General features: G+C 46.1%; 3 protein-coding genes across 3 annotated transcripts; 2 read left to right on the top strand and 1 right to left on the bottom strand.

Moving 5' to 3' along the window:
• Positions 1 to 777: 777 nt before the first annotated feature.
• On the top strand, positions 778 to 4,064 carry LACBIDRAFT_243371 (uncharacterized protein; the record flags this gene model as incomplete). Its single annotated transcript, XM_001873854.1, has 19 exons — positions 778 to 1,073; positions 1,124 to 1,132; positions 1,186 to 1,288; positions 1,343 to 1,482; positions 1,532 to 1,542; positions 1,592 to 1,708; positions 1,756 to 1,838; positions 1,887 to 1,947; positions 2,000 to 2,190; positions 2,248 to 2,406; positions 2,455 to 2,512; positions 2,535 to 2,686; positions 2,735 to 2,768; positions 2,820 to 3,250; positions 3,302 to 3,353; positions 3,412 to 3,419; positions 3,469 to 3,652; positions 3,704 to 3,759; positions 3,813 to 4,064. 19 exons carry the CDS (start codon positions 778 to 780, stop codon positions 4,062 to 4,064), a joined length of 2,397 nt encoding a protein of 798 aa, XP_001873889.1.
• Positions 4,065 to 4,073: 9 nt separating this feature from the next.
• On the bottom strand, positions 4,074 to 7,116 carry LACBIDRAFT_228518 (uncharacterized protein; the record flags this gene model as incomplete). Its single annotated transcript, XM_001873247.1, has 10 exons — positions 4,074 to 4,271; positions 4,323 to 4,541; positions 4,593 to 4,944; positions 4,994 to 5,107; positions 5,162 to 5,259; positions 5,305 to 5,453; positions 5,501 to 5,592; positions 5,644 to 6,112; positions 6,164 to 7,007; positions 7,060 to 7,116. Coding segments are annotated over 10 exons (2,592 nt in total), but the record flags the coding sequence as incomplete, so codon positions are not given.
• Positions 7,117 to 7,809: 693 nt separating this feature from the next.
• LACBIDRAFT_300853 (GTP binding protein) lies at positions 7,810 to 9,617 on the top strand. The gene is made up of 10 exons (XM_001873853.1): positions 7,810 to 7,891; positions 7,943 to 8,074; positions 8,126 to 8,207; positions 8,273 to 8,410; positions 8,467 to 8,584; positions 8,644 to 8,745; positions 8,799 to 8,947; positions 9,005 to 9,103; positions 9,154 to 9,235; positions 9,292 to 9,617. The coding sequence occupies exons 1-10, from the start codon at positions 7,822 to 7,824 to the stop codon at positions 9,424 to 9,426; spliced, it is 1,107 nt and encodes a 368-aa protein (XP_001873888.1). The 5' UTR covers positions 7,810 to 7,821; the 3' UTR covers positions 9,427 to 9,617.
• Positions 9,618 to 9,742: the final 125 nt, after the last annotated feature.

The following is a 9,742-nucleotide window of genomic DNA, read 5'->3' as shown; positions in this document are numbered from 1 at the left end:
TGTTTTGGCCACTGCTTATAGATGGCCCAAACTTGTAAATGATGTAGCTCAGTCAATTCTCCACCGATTTACAAGAAAAAAAATGCGCCAGAATTGCATAGATATTCTCTATTCAAATGTATAAAAATCTACAATGTGTCTGATTTTGGTGGCTATGCAGCACCTATTAGCCCAATGTTGCCTACTCGAGCTATCAGCTTCACAATGGATAGGATTTTGGCTTAGAATTGCAGAGACTAAATAACCGATTAATATGTGGCTTCAATCCTACGGGTCCAGAATTTTAATTACTACCTCATAACTATGTTAAAGTGCCCATTCTTAGGGGTGATCTCGACATAGGGGCCACAAATAAAAATTCTGAATCCGTAGATCGATTAGAATTCAAATTCTAAGTAATATCCTCCTACAAACCATGCTCATACGTGTTGTGGTTGGAAAGCTATAGTCCAATCTCTCCAGAGTGCCAAATTTGGCAGGGAAAACAAGCTGATTTCGCATTTTTGGAGCAATAAATAAAATTTCTACATGGAAAACTCTCTCAGTGGATTCAATCACATCATTCCCTCAAACCCAGTGCAAAAAATATATTGAATTGGTGTTGTGGACGGTACAAAGTCCATGTCTCAAGAAATTGGCCCTGTGACGCTATGTCACGGCATGTCACTGGTCATCACACTTACCAAGGATTGTGCAACACCATTATCATCAGAAGTCAATACTCCTTACTTCCATCTAAATTCTGCCGCTTTCAAAACAGTCTTTGCCCAATCTGCCATGTATCGCGGCAGAGGAATACGAAGGGGAGTTTCAGTACTTAGAAGATCATTCGCAACGCAAGTTCCCCAGGTCGAAAAGGATTGTACAACTCTCATCCCACCCTATGACGCTCTCCTCGCAAAGCTTGCACTTGTTCGCCAGATTCTCAAACGACCGTTGACACTTTCGGAAAAAATTCTATACAGCCATGTTGCAGACCCGGTGAAGGCTTTTTCCGACGGGAGGAGGGTCAGAGGGGAGACTTATCTTCAGCTTCGCCCAGAAAGAGTTGCAATGCAGGATGCCTCCGCACAGTGAGTTCGTTGACATTGTTCAAATGGAAGTAAATATATTTTGAGTTTAGGATGGCCTTGTATGAGTTTGGTTGAAGTGTCTTTCCTCCACGTTAACAAAACCTCGCCACAGATTGCAGTTCATGAGTGCTGGACTCTCCCGATGCGCTGTGCCCACAAGCATCCACTGCGACCATCTTATCCAAGCTTTGGAAGGAGCGGAAGCTGACTTAAAGGTAATTTTTATTGCTGAAGTTATGAAAGTTCGTTTTTTTATACAAAAAATCCAGCGTTCTATTGTTTCTAACAAGGAAGTTTTTGACTTTCTGCAAAGCGCCTCTGAGAAGTACGGCATTGAATTTTGGAGACCTGGCTCAGGAATCATTCACCAGATTGTTTTGGAAAATTACGCGGCACCAGGAATGTTGATGTAAGCAATATACTTCGTGTTTTGATTGACTGGCGCTGATACTATGAAGGCTAGGAACAGGTAGCCGGTTAACAATTTTTTTCTTTATCAAATTTACTGAATGCATTAGATTCACACACCCCTAATGCAGGTGGTCTTGGTATGCTAGCCATTGGTGTGGGCGGTGCCGATGCAGTTGATGCCATGACTGGGACACCATGGGAACTGAAAGCACCAAGAGTTGTAGGTTAGTACTACGGTGATCTAGCCAACGTCATCCTGAGGAAACATTAGGAATTCATCTAAAGGGAAAGCTTAGTGGTTGGTCAACACCAAAGGATCTTATACTTCATCTCGCTGGAAAATTGACTGTTCGAGTGAGTAGACAGCGTTGAATCCGATGGAAGCTGTCTCATCTCGGAAAGGGCGGAACTGGCAGTATCTTAGAGTATTATGGGCCCGGCGTGTCATCTCAATCTTGCACGGGTGTGTCCTTGATGATCTGCTTGCCTTTCTCTCTCTCTGATCTGTAGTCAAGGTTTGGCCACGATAGCCAACATGGGCGCGGAGGTTGGTGCAACGACTTCAACCTTTCCCTACACGCCAAACATGCAAGCATATTTGAATGCAACCGGTCGTGCGCCAGTAGCTCGCGCGGCCGATCGTGCGGCATCTCAAGGTTTTCTAAGTGCAGACGAGAATGCAGAATACGATGACGTCATTGATATTGTATGTATTTGTTTCTTCTTCCGTTCAAGTTTTGAAGTTGCCTTTGAAATATTGCAGAATCTCGCTGACATTGAACCCACAATAAATGGCCCGTTCACCCCTGATTTGGCGACGCCCCTTGCCAAATTTGGCTCTTTCATCGCCTCGCAAGGGTGGAAAGATGAATTCTCTGCTGGCCTCATTGGATCATGTACGAACAGCTCATACGAGGATATGGTGGTTTGATTATCTCATGCGTCATACCCGTCTAACTCGTTATGCCAGACAAGCGTTGCAAATCTGGCCGAGCAAGCCAAGGCAGCTGGGTTAACTGCGAAGGCAAGTTCACTTGACCTTACTGATAGCCTGGATCCAACACATCTTACAGGTGCCCTTTTTGTGTACCCCAGGGTCAGAGCAAATTCGAGCCACTATGGAAAGAGATGGTGTAACCTCAGCCTTGGTGGACGTAGGCGCCGTCGTTTTGGCTAACGCTTGCGGTCCTTGCATCGGACAGGTACATACTTTCTTCTTCACTTTGCAAGAGTTGCTGATACATGCACAGTGGAAACGTGAGGATAAAGGGAAAGAGGAGAATGGTATGGCCTTCTCTTCGAGATATTTGAAAGCTCATGTTTCAACTATTTTAGCCATTCTAACAAGTTTCAATCGCAATTTCAAATCAAGAAATGATGGTAACGCGCTGACGATGAATTTTTTGGCTTCACCCACAATCGTTACGGCTATGGCTTTCTCTGGAAGATTATCTTTCAATCCTATGGTTGACTCGCTGCCGCTTCCTTCAGGCGGAAGCTTTAAATTTTCACCCCCTGAGGGGCAAGATCTTCCGATCAATGGCTTTACCGCTGGAGATGTACAATATTATCCTTCACCGAACCCTGCGCCGCAACCTGATGTCGAGATTGTGATTAAAAAAGATTCGCAACGCCTAGAGCTTCTCGAACCCTTTCCCAGTCATTTTGGTGAAGCATCTGGAAACACGAGAGGAATGGAATTCCCTCCTTTAAAAGTTCTCGTTCGTGTCCGTGGCAAATGTACAACTGACCACATCTCTGCTGCTGTGAGTAAATTTCGTTTTCTGGCTGCAAATACTCACTCCTTCCTTCCCCAGGGCCCATGGCTGAAATACAAAGGTCATCTTACTAACATATCGGAAAATCTCTGTAGGTGGTTCCTGAGCTGAATTTCATATATTGGTGCTTATTATTCTCATGTTCATAGTAATTACGGTGGGTTTTTTCACGCAGTTCGGGGCTGGTATTCATTGACTTGCTACAGGCCGTGAACGATGAAGGGGGTGACATTAACGTGGCCTTCGACACCGACACCAATTCATCAGGAACGATTCCTGAAATTGCCAAACGGTTCAAAACTAGAAAGCAACCGTGGGCACTTGTCGTAGACGACAACTATGGAGAGGGAAGTGCCAGGGAGCATGCCGCGTTGCAGCCACGCTTTTATGGTTAGTGCAAGTTTTTTGGAGGGCCATTAATTGTACTCAGTGTCATTGAAGGATGTGCTGTGATTGTTGCGCGGTCGTTTGCTCGGATCCACGAGACAAATTTGAAAGTGAAGTATCCATGACATGTTGAAAGCTTCTTTGCTGATATCTTTATTTGCAGAAGCAAGGTGTTCTTCCTCTCTGGTTCGTGGACAAGGACGATTATTGTCGCATCGGGTCTGGCGACGTTCTTGAAACGATGGGCCTCGCCGAGACTCTTCGAGGAGCACCAAATGCTTCCATTGAACTTAGGGTTACCAAACAGGATGGACAAGTGTTTCAAATTTTAACGAAGCACACGATGTCGGTTGATCAACTGAGCTGGCTTGGAGCAGGGTCTGCATTGAACCACATCCGATCCTGCATGAAGTAGTATGTAGCTTTATCCATCAGTAATTTCAGGCACACAGAAGGGCGAAATTGTAGTCCTTTCATATTCCTTGCGTTTTAGCCAGTTTAAAGTCTGTGACGCAACGCTCAACGCATCTGGTGGAAGGCCAGCTAGTTGCGCAACCTTCAGGCCATGGCTTTCTCTGTTGACTCCAGGTTGCAAACGGTATGCATAGGTGAAATGGCCATCCTGTGAGAAAAATGAGCTCATTTACTTCAGTGGGGGTCACGGGGAACTTACTTCGATTTCAACAACGTCGGTACAATAGAATCGTACCTTGCTAAATGCACATTGGTTGGAGATTCCGTTTGACCAACCAAGCAGGTCGGAGAGCTCATGGAAGTGAGTCGCAAACAGACATCGACATTGATTCTTTACAGTCAGATGGTGGACAGTTGCAAATGCAAGGGCTAAGCCATCTTTGACCGTCGTACCACGCCCGACCTCATCCATGATGACCTGATAGCAAATTTCGTTATCGAGAAAAGCCATCAAGATACTGGACCTTACAAGACTTTTGGGAGTAGCGCGACGTAAGATGTCGGCAGTCTCCAACATTTCCACCATAAAGGTACTCCGATCGCGGAACAAGTCGTCCTTTGCCCCAATCCTCGAGAATAGCTTATCTACTATGCCAATAGTTGCAAAGTCGGCAGGTACGAACGACCCGACCTGAGCCAGGACAGCGACAAGGGCCGTTTGCCGTAGAAAGGTTGACTTGCCAGCCATGTTTGGCCCCGTAATAATGTGCAAGTTACACGTCGGCGCCATCTCGACAGAGTTAGGAGTGTAAACACGACCCGCCGATAACAAGCCTAATTCCACAGCAGGATGCCTCCCATTGACTACATGGAATGAGGAACTTCAAGAGACGATCAAAAGAGGGAGGAATCTGATATCTTGCGACTTACTCATCTGTGATGCGGGGCCGGACAAAGTTCATCTCAGCGGCAAGAGTCGCAAAAGACAACGTCACATCTAATTCGTCCAATATTTCTGCATTCCTCCTAAGGGCGAAGGCGTTGCTGTTCACCTACCGTGATTCGAATTCTGAGTGCTATTCGACGAGACTGATGAACTATGGTACCTCGTGTCGAAGAATGTCAAATGCCTCCTTTTCAGCTAAAACGAGGGCAGAGATTGTTTCTGAGATAAGGCCTCCAAGGTGTGACCACTCCTGCAAAGAATTTAGACAAATGCATATTCATTGACGTGGAGTTACCTTGTAAAAATAGGATTTCGTGGTACCGCTCTCTGAAATGCTGATGAAAGTAGGAGTGGCGTCAAGTTGCTTCTTATCACGTTTGGCCTTGGATAAGTGAACATGCATCCCTAGTGCGGGCGAGCTGCGGAGAGTCAGAGACGGGGCCTCTGATATGAATTTAGCCAAGGGACACTGAAATGTTGACAAAACTCACCATATTGTAGCTGCAGTTCTCTTTCGAGACGATCCTTTTGTTGGAGAAAACGTTGAAGGGCTCGATGTAAAGAGGCAAGTTTCTGTGAGAAGCTAAATAGGATAGGTAAACGACATTTGTGTAATGCAAAAGGTGATGCTTACTCTGGATTGATCATCCATTTACCCTGATATTTGCCAAATGATTGTGTTCCTTCTGTAGGCTCCACTTCAGTAATCCCCTCCATGCTTTCTGTCGGTCCTTCTCTTACGAATGAATCCGTGGAAAGGGCGGTTCGAATCCTTGTTGATAGGTAGTTCAAATCCACGATCTGATTCACAAGAGTTTTGAAAGAACGCCAGTCCTCCTTCACTTCGTTCGTTCCCGTGTCTTTCATGAACTTCTCCTCGTTAACTCGCTTAATGATAGCCCACCAGATATCAATTGTCCGAGCGACGGAAAGAAGGTCGGTGCAGTCACCACGACCGAGGAGGAACTTCTGAACGATACGCCCTATGTCCTCAGCGTCGCCAATGATTTCTTTGATGTCTGCTCGGAAGTGGGGGTGTCTGTGAAAAGAAGCGACTACGGCCTGGCGAGATTCTATCTCTGAAATAGACGTACTTGGCGAACCTGTAATAAAATGATATAACTTCGAAGCTGGAGCTTGGGTAATAGACTCACAAAGCCATCTCGCAAGGAGGCGGGCTCCACCACTAGTTGTTGTTCGTTTGATGACGCCAAGAAGGGTTCCCTTACTGCCTCCTTGGTACACCCCTTCGCGAATTTCAAGGGCTTTAATTGTATGAGAATCGATTTGCATGCGGTTAAGGGCTGTTTCATGCGACGGGGAGGGGAGGGTCGGCATATGCTCCAGTAGATTTGCGCGTAGGTAAGCACCAAGCAACTCTTCAGCGGACAAGTTGTGACTTGCAAACCCGACATCATGGGGATGGTCGTATTCGACGCGCCGGGGGATGTCGTCGGTATGTGGAAACGCAACAAAAGAAATAAAACTGCCTTCCTCGACCAAAGCTTTGACGACGGGGTGGTCTGGTGTTGATTTGAAATCATTGGTCAGGATAACTTCGCGAGGGGCAATCCTTGCCAGTTCATCCTGAAGGGACTCCAGCAAGCATTGTCGCGAGTAAAACTCTCCGGTGGAAATATCGGTCCAGGCCAAACCTAATGAATGGTTAAAGCCAGAAATCGGATCCACGTTGGATGGGACGCTGATTGCCAAAAGATAATTGTTCTCGAAAGGGTTCAAGAAAGGTTCATCAATAAGTGTGCCCGGGGTAATAATCCGTGATACTCGTCTATCAAACTCTTTCGCCCCACACGTAACACGAGGGAATTCTTCGCACATGGCAACGAAGCGTTTGTGCTCCTGGACAAGCACTTTGAGGTGCTTGTCGATATGTATTAAAGGAAATCCGCACATTGGAACTTGAACGCCATTCCATTTTCTGCTTGTAAGCTTAATGTTGAGAAGGCGAGCAATTTCCGGGGCTTGGTCAAAGTAAGACTGCGAGATCATCAACTTCCATTGTACCTCGAATTATAGCAAGACGTCGAACCTCATAGAATTGGCCAACCCGAGTTAAGAGCAGGCAATGAGGAAAACGTTTGAGATTATCCAGAATCTCGCTTGCGAGTGAGCTACGGCTGGTGCGAAGGTCATCTGCTGGACGGAATCATTATACGTCCTACTATGAATCGTAGATAGACGTACCTGACGCATCGACTGTGTCAATTGTCAATGGTTTTGCCTTTGATCTTCTTTTTCTGGTTTTTTTAATGTTAGCTGAAATGTCCTCGCTCAAGTCAGAGAGAGGTAGTTGAGAGGGTAGGGCTTCGTCATGCTTCGCCATTTTCGATTTACGGACTCTTTTGCGAGTTTGTGAAACTTCCACCTGTAACTCAGGAACTTGAATAATATCCAGCAGTCCAACGGCATTGGTTGTAGTATCTGAAATGATAAATAAACGCCACATTTATAAGACTGACGTAGAGGGTTAAACATACTACACGACGGGGAGTTAGACCATTCTCCCAAGGGTTCTGCAGGAGTTCCATCAGGCAGAAAATACACTTCTGGCAGGTCAGAGTATATTCTTTTAACTCTATTCTGCGGGGAAGTAGAGTTATAGCGATAAATATTCCTCGTAGACGTGGAGAACAGTGCGCTCCAACGAATTGACATCATATAGATAAATTATTCATTCACACATGATCTAACAGAAAATGGGTTGACACGCCACCATTGGCGGAGTTTGAAAACCACGACACTTGGCAAAGTTGACTTGTCAGAGTTCGTCTCATCACATCGTTAGCCCACCATGTCATTCGCAGGGAGACGCAGGGGAAACAAGGTTAAAAAGGGTGTCCAGTTCACCGTTATGGTCGTTGGCGCGTCGACTTCTTGCTTTCTCAATCTACCCTTCTGACGTCTTTCTGTAGGGGCCTCCGGAACTGGGCGTACAACCTTCGTCAATACCCTCTGTGAATCTGAGGTCTTGGCTCATAAGATTTCCGACGACCCAGAAACTGCACACGTTGAGGAAGGCATCAGGATCAAGCCTGTCAACGTTGGTGAGAAAATAAGTTGTCCATCCGAGGTTCAGCTCCTGATGTTATTGCAAGAATTGGAGGAAGATGGAGTTCGCATTGCGTTGACTATCGTCGACACGCCTGGTTTTGGTGATAACATTGACAACGAGTTCGCGTAAGCTCTTTTTTTTGCCCTCTGTGAAACACCACTCATCGACTTGTTTGCTCCATTGCCTATAGCTTTCAAGAGATCGTTGGATACCTTGAACGCCAATACGATGACATCTTAGCTGAAGAATCTCGCATTAAGCGTAACCCTCGTTTCAGAGATAACCGGGTTCATGCCCTCCTGTACTTTATCCCCCCGACCGGTCACGCGTACGTTCCATCATCTTAGTATCTGTTTTGTTGTGTTTCAACCGTTCCTTCGTCAGGCTACGGGAAATGGACATTGAACTTATGCGCAGACTTTCTCCGCGCGTGAATGTAATCCCCGTCATTGGCAAGGCGGATTCCCTGACTCCTAGTGAACTGAAAGGCTTCAAGAAAAGGGTTTGTTCTCTCTTTGGCTGAGCTTTTTTTCAATGATCCCTTACCTACTTGAATGCAAGATCATGGAAGATATCGAAAATTATGATATTCCCGTATATAACTTCCCTTACGATGTCGAGGAAGACGACGAAGAGACAATTCAAGATAACAGTGAACTTCGTGTCAGTTGCGAGCTTTGGCATACCAAATTCAAATCTGATTAGCCTTTTTCTAGGCTCTGTTGCCGTTCGCAATAATAGGCTCAGAGGAGGAAATTGAGATTGATGGACAGGCCGTTCGTGCCCGAATCTACCCCTGGGGTATCGCTGAGGTGGACAACCCAAAACATTCCGACTTTAGCCGTCTCAGGAGTGCCCTTTTGAAGTAAGTCAACTCACATCGTCTTTGGGGGGGGAAACGTTGATTTTATATCCTTTCCAGCTCTCACCTTGCCGACCTCAAGTCATTGACGCATGATGTTTTGTACGAAACCTACCGTACAGAGAAGTTGTCTCGAACAGTTCATGCCGATACTACTCAGTACGTTGACCTGCTATATTTGACGTCGCACTCATACTCATTTCCATCAGGGATTCCTCTATTCTCCCAGAGGAGCTTGCGTCGCAAAGCGTGCGCCTTAAAGAGGAACAGTTACGTCGTGAGGAGGAGAAGGTTTGTGTTGACTCAATGTTTTCAACGTGCTTCTGGCCCTGATCCATTTTTTCCAGCTCCGGGAGATTGAACTCAAGGTGCAACGCGAGATCAACGAGAAAAGACAGGAGCTTCTCGCCAAAGAAGAATCTCTTAGGAACTTGGAGAGTCGCCTGGCTGCCCAAGGGTCGCAACCAGAGTTCCGTGATTGACCGTTCCCAAAATTGTTTCAGGCTGTGGCTGTATACCCTTTTCTTATTGTTGGATTGCGCAGCGTCGTTCTTTTGATACGCATGGATAATCAGTACCTTCCTTTCCGCCGTCATTCCCTTGATAGGTTTCGTATTACTTTTGATAATCGTAGGAGTTGTGCAATCGAATTCTAATACCAATACCAATTAAATACGCGCACGTTGGCAACATCATTGTCGTCAACGCGAAATCACGTTGACAATTCTTGTCCATGTCGAGTGTAGTCTCGACGTTGACGACTGACGACCACTCATCGCCGTCCCCGCCCACGTCGGC

This window comes from Laccaria bicolor, genomic scaffold, assembly GCF_000143565.1.
Source record: "Laccaria bicolor S238N-H82 LACBIscaffold_1 genomic scaffold, whole genome shotgun sequence".
Lineage (NCBI taxonomy): Eukaryota > Fungi > Basidiomycota > Agaricomycetes > Agaricales > Hydnangiaceae > Laccaria > Laccaria bicolor.
Note: the sequence above shows the minus strand (reverse complement) of the source record. Positions and strands in the feature narration are given on the sequence as shown.

Excerpts from the sequence above, each read along its gene's own strand:
- LACBIDRAFT_300853 (XM_001873853.1), top strand. The coding sequence starts at position 7,822 with ATGTCATTCGCAGGGAGACGCAGGGGAAACAAGGTTAAAAAGGGTGTC. Across the intron at positions 7,892-7,942 it reads GTTCACCGTTATGGTCGTTG|GGGCCTCCGGAACTGGGCGT; the intron begins GCGCGTCGACTT and ends GTCTTTCTGTAG. Across the intron at positions 8,208-8,272 it reads AACATTGACAACGAGTTCGC|CTTTCAAGAGATCGTTGGAT; the intron begins GTAAGCTCTTTT and ends CATTGCCTATAG.